This window comes from Acomys minous (genome assembly GCF_964271855.1).
Source record: "Acomys minous genome assembly, chromosome: 3".
Taxonomy (NCBI): domain Eukaryota; kingdom Metazoa; phylum Chordata; class Mammalia; order Rodentia; family Muridae; genus Acomys; species Acomys minous.
Genome location: NC_140485.1, coordinates 139995419 through 140016188, shown reverse-complemented (window position 1 = coordinate 140016188; position 20770 = coordinate 139995419). Strand labels below are relative to the sequence as shown.

General features: G+C 42.9%; 1 protein-coding gene across 7 annotated transcripts in view; it reads left to right on the top strand.

Moving 5' to 3' along the window:
• The window catches only part of PRKN (parkin RBR E3 ubiquitin protein ligase), a 1133456-nt gene that overhangs the window by 193736 nt on the left and 918950 nt on the right, over positions 1-20770 (top strand). For all 7 annotated transcript variants that reach the window (XM_084777800.1, XM_084777801.1, XM_084777799.1 and 4 more), the window contains one exon: positions 9660-9823. In XM_084777800.1, the coding sequence (XP_084633926.1) occupies positions 9660-9823 (164 nt within the window). The remainder of the gene's footprint in view (positions 1-9659; positions 9824-20770) is intronic.

Sequence of the window (20770 nt, the reverse complement as noted above, 5' to 3'; positions counted from 1 at the left end):
GTGGTAGAAGAGCTGCCTGAGTTAGTGGGCATCCCCATCATTTTGCTTCTGCCTGAATTCAGAACAATCCAACCCAAATGGTATAAACAGTCTGAGATGAGAAAAGGACTCTTTCCAGTGCCAACCTTAATACTACTGTGAAGGCAGGGAATTCGACTCTAGGTTATCTGGGCCTCTCAGTAGCCAACAATATAAATTGTCCTCCTTGTCAGCCTGCAGTAGTACACTAGAGAGACACCAGAACAAAGGGCGAGGTCTCTGAACATATCCTCATGAACATGTTTTCAGGCACACTGGATTTATTGGGAGGGTTTCTGAGCCCTGGGAGGCAGAGGGACTATTCTCTCTCCCTTACTCTCTTAGGCCTAGGGCTAACAGTTCAGTGAGAAAGTTAATGCTTGCAAAAGCAAGAGATTGAGAGCCCTGGGGTGCCTGTTTCTGCTCTCCTTGTAAAGAGTAGGCAAGGCCTCTTCCTCTTTATTCATCTTGTAGGTAAGAATAGTAAACGCTGTCCCAATTATCTCTCAGTGCTATTGCGGAGATTAGCTGAGATAATGTCCACACAAGCACTTTGAAAGCAGAGAGCTGTATCTGGGCGGAAGACGCCATTATCAGCGCACCACCATCACTTGAGATCAATTACTGAGCGCTCCACAGCGCAGTTGGCTAGAACGCCAGCAGAAAAGAACAGGCTACAGTTTTCAGTTATCCAAACATTAGTACTGTGCATTTGACATGGTAAACACATGACATTTAAGACATATGCAAGGATTCAAGTAAAAGCAAATAACTATTGAAATTTACTGTGTGCTAGACACGATTTTACTTCATTGCATTAATTTCTTTAATTATCACAACCACTGTATGAAGTGATTACTATTATTATCTCCTCTTTGACTCAAAATCAATGGAGGGACAATAACTGTGAGCCATGGTTACAGAGGTGACAAAGGAGAGGGCAGAGCTAAACCTCAGGCCCAGGCAGCCATCCTGAGGCTCTCAGCCATAACATACACCTCTTGTTAGATGAATTCTTAGTTGCATCCCCTACCTCCTATTCTTTGTTTCTCATAGTGTAAATTCTAGTCAGAAACAAAGGAAGAAAATGGAAGCATTAATTTCATGAAATGTGAATTAAAGAGTGGGGCAAGGGCAGAAGGGAGGTCAGTGCATAGTCAGGTAGGGGCTGCTCTTTCCTGAGATGCTGGGTCTCTTGCCCACCCACGGGGGTTCAGAATCCTCATCTGCTGGGCTGTCTGCAGCCTGGGAGGCTGAGAGCATGAGGAGACACAGATGTATGGCTGCATGAGGTACAAGGCACTTCCTCTAACTCAACCAGGAAGGAGTGGGAGGTGAGGGCGTGTGATTTATGAGCTCCCTCGCATTTCCACAAGGTGACAACACATCGAGGGCCATTTGATATTACCCAGTCAATCCTTAATGCCTCCTCTTCCGGTTTCTTATTAATTTTAGTCTCCTTTATTTTTCCGCTCCACAGACACTATCTGTCTCCACTTGGTTATTCAACTCCTCCAACTCATTTTCCTCCTGAATACACTTTTAGTCCACAAGTTCCCATTTGCTTCTGTTCCATAGTTTCTATAGCCCCACATGTCTGTTGTAGCATCTCATGTACTTCAAGAATACTTTTGTTTTCTTAATTGTAGATAATCATGCAGGCTTCTTTAAACTGTTGTCTTTTCAGCACACACTCTGAGCCCTGTTGGGGTTCCTTCAGCCTCCCTCCTCCTCTCTTGCGAACGTTCTCTGCTTTTCTGGGTCTTTGAAATGTTTGGTAATTTCACAATTGTTTTACAGATGTCATGACTGTGAGGTCTGTCCTCTTCCCCTATGGCAGTTGCTTCTTTCATTTTCAGAGGCAATTTGTTGATTGCACTTAAATGAAAAAAATAAATGTCTTCATTAAATAGAATAGTCTCAGCCCTACTTCTGCTGTTATATATTAAATGAATTTCATTTCAGAATACTTTAAATTCTACAGAATAAGATCGTGTTGAGAGCTGTCATGTATGCCACACCTAGGTTTCAGTATTATTAAAAGGGTTTAAATTATTATTATTACTGCATGGTGTATATCTGAGTGTCTTGCCTCTATGTACATCTGTTTACCATGTGCGTCCCTGGTACTTATCTCATGGAGGCCAGGGAAGGCCTCAGATCCCCTGGAAGGGGAGTTGTGTACTTTGCGAGATGGTTTGTGGGTGCTGGGAATTGAACCCTGATCCTCTGTACAAATAGCCTCACTCTTTAACCACTGAGCCATCTCTCCAGCTCTTGCTTCCAGTGCTTTTTAATAACATAATTGCTATCATGAATGTGCTGTTTGTACATTTTTACTAACTGAAGTCCTGCCTTTTTTTGTATTTCCTCAGCTTTTACTGCTTTTTTACATCTTCCCAGCTCTCATCTGTTTACTTATTGTCTCCTTGTGTTCTTCTAGACTGAGACTGTGTTTCAGACCCTTTTTGCTTTGATGACCTTGAACTTTTGAGTTTCAGCCAGGCATTTTCACAATGCTTCTTAGCAAGGTTTTATCTAACATTCTTCTTAGTGATTCGACTGGGGTTGCAGGATTTCAGTTGGGAGTCCGCAATAGATAGGTCCTTTCTCAGAGCCTCCCGTCCTGTCCTGCTGGCCTCCTCACCTGGCTAAGGGGTGTTTGCCAGGCTCCTCCTCTGAGGAGGATCTCTGGCTCTCCATGCACACAGGAGGTCACTGTGTGGATGCTGGACGCCTGGGAGGCTCTGGCCCTTAGGACAGTTACTCCCCTGACCTAACTGCTTTCAGGCTATCCTACACCTACACAGTGGAGCAGCTCCCCACAAGGTGGGTGGGTAGAATCTGTGTATCCCATTCCTGCCTCTTTCCTGCTGGGATTGCCCTTCTCCTCAGAAGCAAATTTCCCTAGACTCAGTCTCTTGCTTCATTTAATCCAGCATTGTGGCTCTGCTACCCTGGTACCTGCTTCCCAGAATGACACGTAGACTCTTCCTCGATTCTGACTGAAGGCTTTGGTGTTACAGGGAACCTCCCAGAGATGACCACTCAGACACAGTCTATAGCCAGGAGAGGGTATTCCAGCTGCTGGGACTACACTCAGGTACTCAGGACCCAAGTGGAGTCCTGGCTGAGTGTCCAGAACACAGGGTTTTGAAGTAAAAAGCCCACATCCTGGTATCTGGCTTAGAAGCTGGAGGGGGCTTCACCAAAGCAGGCAGTTTAACAGAAGATAAGATAAACTAGCTAGGCCATCTTGACCTAGCGCTCCTAAAATACACTCTGGTAATTTTCCATGGTTTCTCCACCAAGGAGATTAAATTCCAGCTAGACCTGAAATGACTTCAGCAAGAATCCAAGATGCACTGTCTTGCCCTGTCATAGATAGAGTAACAAAATTGGCAATCTACTTACCTAAATTTTTAAAATACTACATGTAAATATGCACGGTTAAAGCTTATGTATATAAATATATATATGTTTGCTTTATAATTATTCCCTAAGCTAAAAAATCATAACAAATTCAGATACATACTATAATATTTTGGCTGTGTTCCCTCATATAGTAGATTTATTGACTTGCATGTATAAATACACACAATGTATAAATGACTATATATATACATTTTTGTTTATCTATCTATCTATCTACTTAGAAGTACATGGGTATTCAGTCAGTGTTTTAATGGCTGAGCATTTCCCTTATTGTTGTTGTTGTTATTATTATTGCTATTATTTTATTATTTATTTATTTTTGGTTTTTCAAGACAGGGTGTCTCTGTGTAGCCTTGGCTGACCTGGACTCACTTTGTAGACCAGGTTGGCCTCGAACTCACATCGCTCTACCTGTCTCTGCTTCCCAAGTGCTGGGTTTAAAGGTGTGTGCCACCACGGCCAGCTTATTGTATTATTTCTTAATCTAGATTTTAATCACTAGAACTATATCACAAATTATAGCAATACCCTCATGTAAGTGACTAATAAGTCACAACCCTTTACTGGGTGATTTTAAGAATAAATGAAAGCAATCAGGATTGAAACCAGTTTTACTTAATGAATACTGAAGGCTTTCTATAGGGTTTATTCATCCTAGGCAAAAAACAAAACAACAAACAAACAAACAAAACTACTAGAACTGGAGCTAACTAACGCGCTTACAGGGTGATGAAAGTGTATGGCTTGGTGGCCAAGCCTGGGAGTGGTATACCAGGGGCTCAGCACTTGCAGAGCTTGGAAGAGGCTGATCGTGAAGGCTTTGTGTCCAGAGAAGGACGGGATCTTTTCCTCTGAGGATGGAGGACAGCCAAAGGAGAGTTAGCCAGCATAGGAGAACATTTTTGTTTTGATTTACATTCTAGAAAAGAACATTTTCTGGATGGCCAGTGAGCAGTGAACTAGAGAGGGAAAACCTTAAAGCACAGAAGCCCATGAGGTGACTGCAGCATTCTGGAAGATGGCTGCTTGGTGCCCTGGCCTGAGGGTTTGACTAAAACTCGGGAGGAAGGTCACCTGTTGAAAATGCAAGACACAAAAAAGGAGAGCAAGTCTGATTGATCAAACTCTCAAACTTTATTAGGCAGGCAGCAGCTTTTATAAGTCAGAAGGCAGGGGAGCATATTGCTATAGCAACCCAGCTGCAGGCTTTTCTCAAAACTTAGGGAATTCCAGGCAGGGTCATAATGTCCTGCCACACAGGGCATCTTGCTTTGTCTTCATCTAGCTTTAGTCTAACTGTTGACTCACAACAGGGTTGCTCCATCCCTATCTGTCTTTAGTCTAACTGCTGACACACAATAGGGTCAGCTAGTTTCTGGTGAAAGGCAAGCTCTGGGAAAGACAGAGACTTAAAGCTGCAGACTTGGACAAGATGGCTGAACACTGGCCATATGGCCTATTGTCCCCAACAGCTTGGAACATGTTGTCATTGACGACGAGTAAGAGTTAGAAGGCTCAAGATATGCTATAGATGTAATTAGCAAAAAGAACTAGCCAGTCAAAGCAGAGTGGCACGAAGGCAAGATTCTGGGACCACGTTCAGAAAAGAGGACAGCATTCATTGCCCCTGCACCTCTTGGATGCTGGCCGAACATCTCTGAACTAGTAGATGCAGCTATCTAGAGTCCCAGGGAGATGGCAAGTCTGACTGAACAAAAGGTGTGGGAAGCTGTGACTGTCATTGCATTACAGGCCTGTACTAGATGAAGCCACATGGGACAGCACACATATACTAAAGGAAAAGCGTCCTAATGCTCACGGGGTATTTCAAAAGTGTGGAGGTGTAATAAAGGAAGAGAAGCCAGAAGATGAAATTACAGAAGCCTGCTCTGGGTTACAGGGGAATACCAGGAGGATGCAGAGGCAGATGCCAAAGGGAAAAGAGTACTGTAAATCTTATAACAGACTATATAGAGTGCCTCTGAAGGACATATGTGATACATGGAAAGTGATGATGGATTGAAAATATGAGGCTATTGTTTTACCACAAACAATCTTCCAAAATGGGTTTGTGCAGCAATGTATTAAAAAAGAAAAGAGAGAGAGAGAGAATAGAAATATAAGTAATTCTCAATAAACTTATCCATGCAGAAAAATGTGGTAGCAACTAAAGGGAAATTTGAACATGTTTGTTTGTTTGTTTGCTTGTTTGCTCATTTTCTTGTTTAAACAAGAGCTACTAGGCTTAGAGATGGTTCTCTAAGGAGGAGAAGGAAAGCCTTACCAGGCAGGGTACAGCTGGAAATACATACCTGGGCAATTTTTAATTACCAGAACAAAACTTGTTCTTGGTATTTACCAGGGTGTAGGTAGAGCTAAAGTCTTACAGACTTTAGGGTATTCTGGAAGAAAGGTCTTGCCCTGGTGGGTGCACAGAGCCCATTCTTGTGCTAATGTGAGTTTTCTGCTTGGGGCTTGCTCTCGTTTGATTCTCTCAGTCTAAGATACTCAGCCTCCCATGATTCTTCATGCATGCAAATTTTAGCAGCTTGGTTCTCCTATTGATTAGCCTAATGTTACCAGCATCTAGAAAAACAGAAGCCAAGTGATGGGGGTGGGGTGGGGGTGGGGTGGGGGTGGGGTGGGGTGGGGCATTGGGGCGTATCTCCCAGCCCTTAAAGTGGAGAATGGCAAGCTTGAGACCAGCCTGGCCGTGCATGCCATGGCTTTCCTTCTCAGTGCATTGTCACTGCGGATCCAACTCACTCATGTCAGTTATTGAAGGTGAACAGACAAGGTTTTATAAAAGTGAGAAGGAGAAGGAGGAAGAGGAGGAAGGGAAGAAGAAGAGGAGGAAGAGGAGGAGGAGAATGCCGTTGCCGCTGACTAAACAAACTAGGAACTTTTACTATATAATCAAATCTCAGAAATTGATGACTAGCCCTTGTTGTTCTTAGAGGGTTTGGATTCCTCGCAGGGGTACTCCTGTGCTTACCCAAATATCATCAACTCTTTGAGAGTTGAGCATACACCATGGTGTGGCTCTAAAACGAGCTCCAGCTGCTCCAGACAGCTCAAGTAAGAAACTCTTTACAGTAAGGATTCTTCTGACACTCAGGCAGGCTGTTTCTGAAAGGCACTCACAGGGAATCTGGGTCAGGCTGGAGGTATCTGGTCCCGCTGGCAGACCCTTTGTAGACAAGGCAACCAGAAGTGGAGGATGCCAGACACCTTGACCTAAATTTAAAATTAGGAGGTAGAGTGTCCTGGAGTCAGATTACTGATTTCCTGTCCTGTGATTTAACTGATAGACTGGTTGTCTTTGAGTCTTGATCTGAGATATTATACATACATGAAAGCTGTCACTACATTTTTATTTCTTCACCTGTGTTTTCAAATCTCTCTCTCTCTCTTTCTCTCTCTTTCTCTCTCCCCCCTCTCTCTACATCTTAATATTTAGTATTTTTCATGAACTTCTTACTTGTCCAGGCCTTACCTTTTCTGCATATTTAAGGACTGCAGTCTTCTGCTCCTGTGTTCTCTACATCACGTGGTCTCTGTTGGTGTTATTTCTACTTCACTGTGTCTCATAACTATTGTTTCCTGTTCTCAGAACTTGGCTCCTTCCCTGGAACCGTTTTTACTGTTTCTTTTCTTTCTTACACAGTTTTGTCCTGTGTGGGAACTACTACATTACATTAGAAAGTGGGCTATTGCACTGCTGTTGTTAATTGTGTCTCTCATGGGAAAAGAGAGTGTTCTTTCCTCCGAGATGGTCTGAGACAGCTACTCTAGGAATGGAACAAGCTCTGTGTGAATTCTGACTTCATTACAAAGAAGCTGATACCCACAGGAAAGTGGCTGTAGTTCTCTGTGCTTCATGCACTGCTCTGTCTATTGGGCAATAGCACTGAGCTGACCAGATTACTGAGGGCTTTAGAAAAGGCCTCACATCTGGCATGTGTATGTACCTGTTTGTCACTGGCACTATAGTTATTATTTTATTCTAAATATTATTAAGCAGCTTACCTCACAGTTGAGTAGAGAGGCACTCAGCATTAGAGCTACACTGAACTGTAACGGAGATGCGCGGAGGCCCATTGATTTTGAAGCTTATTCTCTATGCACTGTGAACATTTTTCAGTGTGTCACATGGCACCTTCCAAAGGTTGCCCATTTTTCAGGTTCGTGAAGTTGAGAATTGAAGAGGGGATGATGGTATATTTACTTTTAGCCTACTAAAAACAAAAGAGTGACAGGATTTGTTTAGCAGTCCTACTTATGAGGGATGCATTTTTAACCTCTGTGCTGTACTGCTTCATTGTGTGACCTCTGCCTTGCTTTGTCCTGTCACAGAAGCAAAGGGACTAGAGAGCAGGAGAGGGTACCAAGAAATGTGTTCGGCAGTAAGGATCCCCAGCAAGGGGGCAGTGTGGCTTTTCTGGGTTGAGACAAGGAGGTAGAGCAGTAATTCCAGTTTGTCCAACCATGAGACATCCTGTGCCTTTCCATGTAGGTGTCTGGACTGGAGATTTGGCCATACACTCACGTGTGGTTTTCAGGTAACTGTGTGAAAGGAGAACAATATCAAGAAAGTAGCTCAGGAGCCAGAGCCCCAAACACACATGTGGCTTCTGGCCTTCAGCTCAGACAGCCACAACAAGGATAGGAATTGAGCTTCCCATCTGTAAAGTTGACTGCAAAGTTCCTATCTCATTCTCACAGCATTATTTCATATTTTGCATGCTATTCTGATGAAAATTTCAAATAAAAAACAAATGAAAGAATATACTTCAAACTAAAAGCAGACTAGTTTAGAAGCTGAATGGAAGAATCTTGACAGTATTGTTTGTTTATCTTATTTTTCTCTTTAAGACAGGGGCTCTATGCAGCCTTGGCTGTTCTAGAGCTTGGTATGTAGAGCAGCCTGGCCTAGAACACACAGAGACAAAGGGGTACACTACCACACCTGGCATAGGAATCTAGAAAGTAATTAATGAGAGCCTAACATGGAGTAGTGACGAAAGGGTGGATGGCTGGGAAAGGCAGGTAGATATGAGATGGTTGATGGGGGAGTGAGAAGACTGTGGAAAGGCCCTGGGACCTGACCAGAGTCTAATGAAGAAAGCAGTTACAACAGCAGATGAGGTGTTCCTTTAAGATCTGTCTAGAATCCACTGGACCTGTGAGCCCAGAACACAGAGCCCAGAGCCTTGCCTAGAGCTCTCTTACTGAGCCCAGAGTCTTGCCTAGAGTTCTCACAGAGCCCCAAGCCTGGCCTAGAGCTCTCTCACAGAGCCCAGAGCCTTGTCTAGAGCTGTCACAGAGCCCAAAGCCTTGTGTAGAGCTGTCACAGAGCCTTGTCTAGAGTTGTCATAGATCCCAGGGCCTTGTGTAGAGCTCTCATAGAGCCCAGGGCCTTGTGTAGAGTTCTCAAAGAGCTCAGGGCCTTGTGTAGAGTTCTCAAAGAGCCCAGGGCTTTGCCTAGAGCTGTCATAGAGCCCAGGGCCTTGCCTAGAGCTCTCACAGAGCCTAGAGCCTTGCCTAGAGCTCTCGCACAGAGCCCAGGGCCTTGCCTAGAGCTCTCTCACAGAGCCCAGGGCCTTGCCTAGAGCTCTCTCACAGAGCCCAGGGCCTTGTCTAGAGCTCTCTCACAGAGCCCAGGGCCTTGTCTAGAGCTGTCACAGAACCCAGGGCCTTGCCTAAAGCTCTCAAAGAGCCCAGGGCCTATCACAGGGCCTGGGGCTTACTTCATTTATCTACATAGTGGCTTCCATTTCCTCCATTTCTTTCTGGAGCATCCACACACTGCCTTTGAATTTTATGCAGCAGGCCCTCTCTGTGGAGGGAGCAAGTGTTTGCTCAGTCTGTTGCAGCAGGATATTCTATAATCTCATGGGAATCTCAAGATTGCAATCAAGCAAGTGTTCCACTTGGCTCCCTCTGTCCCAGGATGACGTGAAAAGCACGATGAACGCAGTCTTGGTTTGCAGGTCACTGACTAGGGTACAAGTGGGAAACACCTTGGGAAAACTGTTTTTTCTAACTACAGCTCTATAGTATAAAGTTCTCTGTTATAAAAGGGAGAAAATATATGCTGTTCACTGGAGGGCAGGTGAGGGGCAAGCAGCTTCAGAGACATTTCACCGGCCATTAAGGGTTTAGAGTAACGCTCTTTCTTGTCTCTCTGCCCTGTTCTTGTTTAGTGTTTGTTAGGTTCAACTCCAGCTACGGCTTTCCAGTGGAGGTCGATTCTGACACCAGCATCTTCCAGCTCAAGGAAGTGGTTGCTAAGCGACAGGGGGTTCCAGCTGACCAGCTGCGTGTGATTTTTGCTGGGAAGGAGCTTCAGAATCACCTGACTGTGCAGGTAAGTCTCCCTGGGTGGGCGGTTCCCTGGACGCAGCCAGGGCCATTGCCGGTGCAGCTTAAGCTGCCAATCTGACATTCATGCCCAAGATCTAATAGAATAAATAGTGCCTGGGGATTCCTTGAACTTTACTCCACACTGCTTCATTAATTCTGACCTTCTTAATTATGCATTAAAACAGTGCACAGCAAGGATTGGAGGGACAAGTATGTGCGAGGTGAGAGAGGTAGCTGGAAGCCAGGAGCTTGGCTTGGTGAATAAATGTTTACTGACTGCGGGAGCAGGAAGGCACCATTCCTGAGCCTGCTCAATTTTTACCTTCCTTATTCCATTTGAATCTTAATGAAGAAAGATTCAAATAAATTGTTCCCAATCAGGCTGCTCAGCCTGTGCTCAGTGAGGGATTTACAACCCGACTGTGACCCCTGGAGGACAGTCACAGCTGCTGCCTGGACTTCAGCAGGTGCTGGCCCAGGGCCCCATTTACAGAGGGCTCCAAGGAGTGGTTAGGCACATGGGAGCCTGGTAAAGCTACCCACGGCCTATGCCCCTGACACAGCACTAAGTTAACTCTGGGGACCTGCTTTCATGCCTATTACTTCCTGGGTATCCAGCCCCTGCTGTGCCATGGAAACCCCTTCATTATTGCTTCTTCTACATGTGGAGAAAATCGTTTTGTAGGCATGGAAGAAACTGGTCAGGAACTGATGAGCAGGCCCATTGCCTAGAATGATAGAGTCGTGAGTGTTTGGGGGAAGGAAGCTCAGCAGATATGAGCCACACCTACTGCAGTGATTAGAAGCAGGGAAAAGCGCTTCCCCTCTCTCTCTTTCTGTGGTGTAATTGTGCTCGGTTCACAGCTGGGTGGGGACCAGTGTTCTATGCAGGCCTCAGACTGCCCAGTCCCGTCAGTCCTCTTGTGGGCCAAGGTATTTGCTGCTTTGTGAAATGCTTTTGGAATGTGAGTATACAAAGAAACTATAGAAATGCAAATCACTTCTGCCATTCTCGCTGCTCCCGCTGGTGGCGTGGGACTCACACTCATTGTGCAGAAACTGCTGTGCTTTGCTTTCAGGCAATTTGTTTTCATAAGGGAAGTGCCTGTGCTAAAAAGTGTTTTGATTTTTTTTTTTTATTTCAGTCAACTAAAAAGCTTTTTGCTGTACCTGACAACTTCTAAACCTAAGATTGTTTCCTTCACAAATAAATGGTCCTAAAACTGTTTCTTGAATCCAAGTAGAGCGTATTATGAGAACTTTTGGAGTCTAAAGCCCCCCTCCTGTACCAGGGAGGGCGAGGAGTATAACAGTTAGCTGTTTCCTGTTCAGGAAGACTAATTGCTGCAGAGACCTGATTCCATAGACATCTGTATGTTGATCAAGAGTCTGGTTTCGATGAACAGTCTTGAGCTGTTCCTAGGGGGTTCGTGGCTTCTAGGGGGGACTGGGTGAAAGCCAGAGCTTGGCTCACCCTCATGGAGTCTGCTCTGGAACTGAAGGGACACGAGGTCAAGCTGTCTGGGAACACCACATATGGCAAAATCACCAGCAATGCCATATAGCTTGGCCTAATGCCTGCACTGCATATGGCAGGCATAGTTATTGCTGTGTTACACATAAAGATGCGTGCTGTGCTGTCTCAGTGGTGCAGACTGGCCATCCAGTGGGCAGGCACCAGGAGAGAGCTCCTGGATGACTGACTCCGGATAAGGATTCCTCAGATGGAGGGATAGGCCAGGCACACACCACATGCTTGGGCGGGAAGATAGGTTCTATCCTTCCAGAACCTGGAGGCAATTCTAAAGACAGGAGAAGATGGAGTGTGCAGGGGCATTTGGCAGACTCCTGAGGGGCGTGGCCCTTAGAAAGCAAAGGGATGATGATGTAAAACACAGTGGGATGCCATAGAAAGCAGTGGGAGGGGGTGAGCTTTAGGGGTGGTGAGAGTTTACAAAGGGGGCAGACATTTGCCCAGAGAGCAATATTTTTGCAGCCACTGGAGTAGACTGCATTGCCTGCCTGCGAGAGGTGAGGATAAAGCAGTGTGAGAATCTTCATTTCCATAACACTGGCCACAGCCACATCAGGAAGTACCAGCCACCCAGCTGACACTCTTGGGCCTAACTTAAAGGCTCTAAATTCTGAGGGTGAAAGAGCAAATGAAGAAAACTTCTGTTTTAGGGCCTGAGTGATCCCTGAGAGACAAAGATAGCCACACAAGCACAAGGACCTGAGTTCAGATGCCCAGAGCCCATTTCAAGCCTGACTTGGTAGCACACAGTTGTACTTCTCGGGGCTCCTGAGGGGAGAAGGGAAGCTGACTGGCCAGCTGGCCTGGCATAGTCAGAAGCAAAGAAGAGCCGCTGCCTCAAACGTGGTGAAGCTGAGGGCTGATGTGTGAGATTGTCCTTTGACCTCCACATGTGTGCTGTGCTATGCAAATCACACACTCATGTGAGTGTGCACATGCACATATACATCGTACACATAGATACAATGAATTTTTTAAAATTTCTTTTATAAGCAGTGGAAATTTGTTAAAAGTGGAGAATTAGTATGTGATGTTTTAAATGAGAAGTAGAAGGCTCAAAAGGAAAAAACTGGTAAGGAGATGTGATGCGAAGGCGCATGACACAAACAACTGTGTAATGTGTCACCTCTACTTGTCACTGAAAAGAAGCAGACCCACCGAGAGGGGAGAAGTGATGTCTGCCATGCTGTACCGAGTGGACTGCCCCTCCTTTCAGGAATAGCTCATTTCTGCTGAGACACAATGAATGTGAACCAATTTTGCATTCATTAAGATTATTGCACTTGCCCTAATATCATTCTAAGCGTATGCATGGTATCTTGACAGTGTTTATATCTTCATCTACCTCTTAAATCATTAGATTGTGTCTGGTTTTTAATGTAACAAATTTAAGTGGATTGATTTTTAGATCTAGGATACACATTTAGAGAATTTGGCTCCTTTGTCTCAGATTGCTCATTTTAAAGACATAAATAATAAACCCAATCTTGCTGCAACTCTGTAAGAAAGGAATCGGTTTGTTTATATAAAGACCTTACAAATACAAACACTGTACAAATGTGTGCTGCTGTTATCTGTGCTGGTTTCCTGATGACATCTTTAGATCATCTCAATGCGAGACTCCCCCCAGAAATTGTCATCAATGCACTTAAAATATGATAGCGGTGAGGCAGCAATGGCAGGGCACGTACCTTACTGGGCCCTATTGCATGGGCGTGTGAACTGTTACACACGCTAACAGACAGAAGTCCCCGTTGTCCCTGGCTAAGCGTCCCTGTCAGCTCTGGCAAGAGTGCTCAGCACGCTTGTGTCACAGGTCATTCTTCTCTACCTAGCCAGACCAGGCCTGCTGTGTGCCAGAGTTCCTCAAATCACTCTCTACAATTATCATCTATTATTAAAAACTGTATGAGGAGAATGAATTCGCATATGGTTGTTTATACCCAAAGCTGTAAACTTTACAGTTATAGTAACTGCTAAAATGAGAAAGACTTTATTTATTTATTTATTGTCTGTTTGGACTTTTGAGTAGAATTAACTGCAATTACAGTGAGTGCTTTGCTCGTAATGTATCAGCCGAGGGTTAAGCAGCGTAATAGTCCAGGTCCCAAGCAAAACAGAACCAGTACATTATGCTCTTGTGTTCTTTTGTCTAATGTATACATATATAATATATGTGTGTATATAATTTGTATCACATAGTATATATTAGATATAACTGTACTTATTTATAGACATTTATTATAAGAAATTGGCTCTTGTTGCTCCGGAGTCTGAGAAGTCCCCAGATCTGCAGTCTGCAAGGTGAAAACCTGGGAGAGCCAGTAGTGCGGCTCTAGGCCAATATACAATCTGGAAACAAAAAGCCAGTGCATCGCTCTAGGTCAGGGCTTAGCCCAGGAAGAGCCAGTATTTCCTTTCAAGTCTGAAGGCAAGGAGGAGATTGATGCCCTTGCCTAAGACAGGCAAGACGGATTCCCTTTTCCCAACCCTCATCCCTTCTACTCTATAAAATAAGATCCTCAGCAGACAGGATAAGGCCTTCTCACAGGAGGAGGGCAGCCTGGTTACTGAGTCTACCAAACACTGACCTCATTCAGAGACACAGGTCACACCCAGAATAAGCTTTGACCATTGTCCAGGTATCCTGGGCTCCTCATATTGACACAAAATTAACCATCATAATAAAAGCATGTTTAAATGTGGCCAATAGGGAAACTATTTAATTTGTATTCTGTCTGTACTGATGAATTTAACTTTCATCACAAACACAAAATAAAGTAGAACTGTTATCTTACATACTGTCTTACTCACTGTTCTGTTACTGTGAAGAAACACCGTGACCACAACGCTTACTTTTCAAAAAGTATTCAATTGAGGCTTGCTTACTGTCTCAGATGTTTAGTCCACTTTCCCTACGGCAGGGAGCATGCAGACACACAGGCATACATGGTGCTGGGGAAGTTGTGAGGTTTATATCTGGATCCATAGGCAGCAGGAAGAGAGAGACTTTGGGCTTGGAGTGGAACTTTTGACACTTCAAAGCCCAGCCCCAGTGACACACTTCCTCCAACAAGGCCACACCTCTGATTCCTTTCAAATACTGTCTCTTCCTGGTGACTAAGCATCTAAGCCTATGGAGATCTGTCTGATTCAAACTACCACACATAGGAATGTTGCTATATAGCATTTAGCCACATGCTCATAAATTTCTTTGAACAGTACACACACATGCATGTTCACACAAACCGTTACCTTATATGAATTCTTGTAATAAGTGTCAATAATACCATTTTATTACTATCCTTCAGAAGTCTATGATATCAGTAGGTCTGAGCTGAGGCCTAAGGATACTCAGACTTTAATAATAACTAACATCCCCAAAGGAAATTTATTTAAGTAGTTGGCCTTAATGGATAAGGAAAAGCATGTCTAGTGGTTGAAAAAAAATTGAAGCTGCTATAATCTTCAAGAAAACTTACCTGTTACTATAGGAGACACAGACCTTTTTCATCATGTCTCTAATTAACCTGAATCTAAGAAGCTGTACTAGAATATTTGAAATACCTCAAATAGTGTCTAACTCACATGCTGTTGTTAACCTGAATTATTGAAAACTGAAGTTTTCTTAATGCCCTTTTAATATTCTCAACATTATTATTGGCCTTTCATTACATTTAAATTATCTTTTTTTTTTTTTTTTTGGTTTTTTTTTTTTTTGAGACAGGGTTTCTCTGTGTAGCCATGGCTGTCCTGGACTCACTTTGTAGACCAGGCTGGCCTCGAACTCACAGTGATCCACCTGCCTCTGCCTCCCAAGTGCTGGGATTAAAGGCGTGCACCACCACTCCCGGCCTACTCATTTAAATCATCTTTTTATAACTATAGAATTAATACATATTAGTTACAATACTTTTTTTGGTCTTTTTGAGACGAGGTCTCTCTGTTATGTAGTCCTGGCTGTCGTAGAGGTGGCTATATAAACCAGGCTGGCCTTGTACTCAGAGATTTGTCTGCTTCTACCCTCCAAGTGCTAGGATTAGAGGTGTGCACCACCACACCCACCCAGCTTAGTTGTAATAATAGTAAAGAAGATGAATCATAAAAACATATCTCTATGACTCTGCTGCTTTATAGTTTTAATTAACTAGTGTTTCTGTTTTTTAAATGGCAGTAGCCACATGAGCACTTACTTTTTTCATTTTGTTCCTTTAATTCAGAGTGCTGTGTATTTTGCTAGTATGCCTGAGTATATGGGGGGGGGGGACCCTTGATATTTATGGTCGTATTAGAGCACCGCCTGCTGCGGGTGCTTGGCATCTAAACGCGCAGTTGCCGGGATTTTGTTTTCTTTGCTGTCCATCGTCAGTTCTAGAGCATGACTGTGGCTGTTTGGTCATCATTATGTAGTTACCCTTTGTGTTCTGCCGTTTAAGCTCAAAATGTGAAGTGAGACATTCTGATGAGGAAGAGCAAGCGAGTGTTGTGTATCAGGTACTGGAAGCTTCCGCACGTGACCTTAACCACTCATGCTGATGTTCTGGGGCTGAGGCAGAGGCAGGAGGGGTGCATATGCTTGCTGAGCTTTCCCTCCATCTTTCATTTTCTTTCTTCCCATGATTATTAGAGACAATCGATGTAAAAATGTAGGGCTTTGAGGATGAAGGAGTATTAAAATTACTGCAGAACAAAACACTTATGTAGGCATTGATCCTGGAAACCCGAGCCTCTAGGCAGTGTCTCAGATTTCAGAGCTTCAACCTGATTAAGAACTAACGTGTTCTGTGATGCCTTGTCCTAGGTACTTCGGGAAATAATAGTATAACACTGCAGTCTCATGATGACAGTTTTAGCAATAAAAGGTAAGCAGGTATGTCTTCCTAACTGGGGAAAGACTATGAGGCTAATGCAACTTACATCACAGCATTAGAATTCTACTTCCCACAGAATACAGCCACAAGTCATAAAACATGTATAGCAGAAGACGGAGAGAGGATCCTTAGGAGTTCTGTTCTTGAGATGCCAGATCAGCCTTCTTCCCTGCCCACCCTACCCCAACTCAGCAACCCGGGAAACCTGCAGACTACATACAACACAAATGCAGCAACGTTCTGAAAGGTAGAGGCAAGCACACCCCTGACCAAGGGCCTGTAGACCCAGAGACAAGTGCAGGGCTGAGTTTCTGGATTTCCCTTCATCCCACGATTCCAGAACTGGGGCTGATAAAGTTGTCAGCCCAGAAATTCTAATGTGCATAGGTGAGAAAAAAGAAAAGAAAGCACCAATGTCCTGCTCTTTGCCAGAGGGCCAGGAAGGAAGCCACCTTGTAGCTCACAAATCCAGCAGACCCGTCTGCTGCAGTCTAACAACACTGGGAAGCTGAGGGCCCAAGCAGAGTCTTCATGGCCTCACAGGTCTAAATAGCCATGATTAGTGTTTACTTACAAGCCTTTGCCAAGCTTTACTTACTTGCCTAAATAAGAACAAATAGTTCTTGACCGCAGTGAACTTGGTTGAGCATGTTTTCCAAATTCAATTGAGACGCTTGTACTACAGGGTCACAAAATAAACAAGCACTTCATATAGCCATTGTTTGTTTGCAGAAAACACTCATTTTAACTGCTCTCCTTTTATTGATAACATGCATTAAGGTAATAGAATTTAGGGATGAAATTATTTCATTTGTAAACTAAATTTATTTTAAATTGTTCCACTTTCTCTATTGAATACAAGTCAGAAAGAAGTGAGATAAATTTAGTGTTGAATGCATTTCCACCATGAATTATTGTCTGTATGTGAGAAAATTCTGCAAATGACAGTGTAAGTGGCTGATATAATGCATTTCTCCTGTGATTACATAACAGAAGGAAGCCAGATGAAATGGCATTTTATCCAGGAGAATCGCCAGACACATGCTTACAGTTGTGTTAGCTACATGGCAGTCAGTATGGGACTTGAGCAAGCATCTCTCCTTCAGTTCATCTTGCTAATGGAACAGATTGCTAGTCCCATCCTGCCTCAGGCTCACGTGAATTTACACTGCTACCGTAAGGGCCAGTTGGTACAGCTCAGCAGCAGAGTCTAGAAGGAAGGGGCGGAGTCGGGGCGGAGTCTGTACACAGCAGGTGCTAACTTCAGGAATGCTCTTACTTCATCTGTTTGTGTCAGGGTGATGGTACAATTTGTCAGCAATGTAGAAGCTGTAGATCACTCTCCATATTGCACAATTCAGACCCAATGAAATATTATTTTCTTTTTCTCTTTCTTTCTTTTCTCCTATTAGCATGTAAAAAATCTTTGAGAATCCACATGGATAAGCAATTACTTGAAGAAAAAAAAACCCCAAAAAATCTTAAGAATTGATTCATAGCTTGTACCTGGCTGAAGGTTCAGAGTGTGTGACTCAACAGACTCATGTTTTCATTGTCTACCTGGGGCTCAAATTCCAAGGCCATTGGCACTCAAGAGAGACCAACTCAGGAGAAGCCAGCCCCCAGAGCTCCACAGTGTGGGTTGTAGTGCACTTACAGTCCTGTAGGAAGCCTGTGAGAGGGAAGGAATCACAGCCAGGACTATTCACTGTGTCCTAGTTTCAGAGGACCTGTTGTTTCATTGTCTCTACGGTCTTGCACATCACTCACCCAGTTGACCCAGTATCCTTAGAGATTTTGTTTAGTACAGTCCTCCTGTTTTAGAGAGAAATGGAAGAAGCAAGAGTTTGTGTCCAGAACTCCGGTATTATTAGGATCCAGAAGATTCTTGATGCAAATTTTGCCTTTCCTTTCTAGATAATGTTGTTAGAGAGTAGCAGAAATGTGTCCATGAGAAAACTCTCTGGAAGCTCATGGTGAAATTCAAGTTTACATCTGTCTTTTGTTGTTAGCAGTCTTGAGTGACAGCTTTAGTTAGTTGATTAACACTAAGTGCTTACTCTATATTTTATTTTCTTTCAATATAAGTTAGATGTTAAAAGTAAGATAATTCGATCTTAACCTTGGAGATGTCCAGAAAACAAATTAAGTAGGAACAGGGGAGTTTCACTTTGCTATCTTAATGTGCTGTGTTCATCCATTTTATTGTGTTAACGACTAAGTTTGCTGTTGATAAGAATACAGTTTTCATATTCTATTTAGCAGGAGAAACTCAATTAGCAAAAATAAACATTAGAATAATGACTGTTGCCATGGCAGCCTTTGTACAGCCCAGGAGGATGTGCTGAGTGATTTCCTTGACCATGTCCAATAAGAGGACATAGAGACTCATCCAGATGGAAGAAAACCATGGAAGACTCCTGATATGCTTTGAAACTCCTGTATAGATAGCTATAAAAACCCAAGCATATCACCCTGTTATGTGTATACGCAGTAAGACATGCTCATTTGGGGATGTGGCTCACGGGAAGAAGCTCCAGCCTTTGCAGCTATATTGGAAGTTCGTTTCACTATGGGATTATTTTTTATTTCATTCTTATTTTTATACATTTATATTATTACACATATTTACAATAAACTACCTACAGCAAGAAGAACCATGAAACAATCAAGAATTATACATATGTTACATTCCTAGTGTTTTGGCTATTTCTATTTGGCAACCTAGAAGAGAACATCTTTCCTATCTTGGTGAGCCTAAAATTCTGAATGTAAATCAATATCTATCATATCTCATCATTATCAACTTACGGCATCTATCTAGACCTAAACACATTTAATGCCTAAACAACTAAGCTTAATTGTAAAACTATACTATCTGGTCTTCAACACCATCAGAGGTGTTGAGAAGGAATAAAATTAATTACCTGAGTAAATTGGAAATGCAAGTTAGCAGCTTCCCAAATGAGAAGATGACAGAGACAGTTTCCTGCCTAAACAGTCACCCAAAACTCTCTATAACGTTGGAGCATCATCTTCAGCCTTCTGGCCAATCATATTTGTGAGGCAGGAACTATTGAGGACTTGCTTGCCCTGTCTTGGCAGAGTTTGGCTGTCTGCATTTAAGCTTGCCCATTTTTAGGCAGAATTCTGTCTATGGTAGAAATGAGGACATTTTCCCAGTGGCTTGTTTGCCACATTTGAAGCCATCTCCATAAAGAGGTTCTTTGATGCTCAGCATCTTCTTTGAGGTAGGCTGAGTGTTGCCAGGAGTTAAACTACCTCATTGTAAATGAATCCTTGAAAGAATAAAAACATTTTTAAATGCAATTTCCCCCATTTTATTTGGGTTCCTATAAAGGTATATCATTCACCCTAAATCAACCAGAAGAAACCTTAGGAGAATGACTCCCCATTTCCCTTAAGGGGTGTTGGGTTGGTTTTTTGGTTGCTTTATTGGGTGATAGATGTTTATTTTCATTGGGAGTTGGTTATAGGTTATTATTAGAGAGAAAACAAGGTTGGACTCAGGGATGTCTTCCTTTCCTTTATCTTTCATTCTTGGGTTTAGAGATGGGGGCTGAAAAGAAAGAAGGGGGAAATACAGAAATATATAGGGATGATAGGACAAAAAGTAGATTAGTGAATCTACTCTTCAACTTAATGCCTTATTTGTTACTCACAAGGCTATAGAATTTTGTTTATAGATGCAAAGTAAATTTAATTTTAGATACATTGGTATAGAATTCAAATTTAAGGTTATTCTTCACACACATTACATTTCTACTCTAATTTGTGGTATTGTACCCATACAACTCAATTATAATACAAGATTTACTTCCAATATATTGAAGGTGCTATTTCAGGCTGTTTAGGCTAAGTAATTATTGATCAAAACATGGTCATATCAATTTCTAGCCTATTTTTATCACAAGACTATACATCCAGGGTGTAACAGATAGAAATGATTCTATAGATAGATAAGGTAAAATAGGTAGATAAGGTCTTCAAAAACCTTGGAGACGTACAGACTATCACTGTGGGAATCATTGATCGTGGCTGGGTTACCTTCTCAGACGTCAGTCAGCTATGCCTTACTGTACAGTCTAATTATGCCCCAGAGCTCTACTCCTTAAGTTAATATAACATTCTGATATAAGGGGCAGGAGTGAGGATGGCAAGGACCAGTGAAGTTTATGCTCTGCAACATCCCAAACTCTGTTTCAAATATGCACTATTTGAAAGTTTTGCCAAGGATATTTTCTGTTCATTTTACATCTTTAAATATTTCAAAGGGAATTGGATGTTTGTTTGCATCCCATCTATGCATAATTCATCAAGACATTGCTCTGAAGGAGAGAAAATGAAAACAAAAACTTTCTAAGATATTTCCATTGTTATTAAAACTTGGCACTAGCAACTTTATACCATACTAAAGGAGATACTCTGCTTCCACACTTTACAGTTCATGGTCCTCAGAGCCAGTCCTCATGTGAACAACACAGATGTGTATGCAGTTCTCACAGAAGCCTAAATACCTTACATT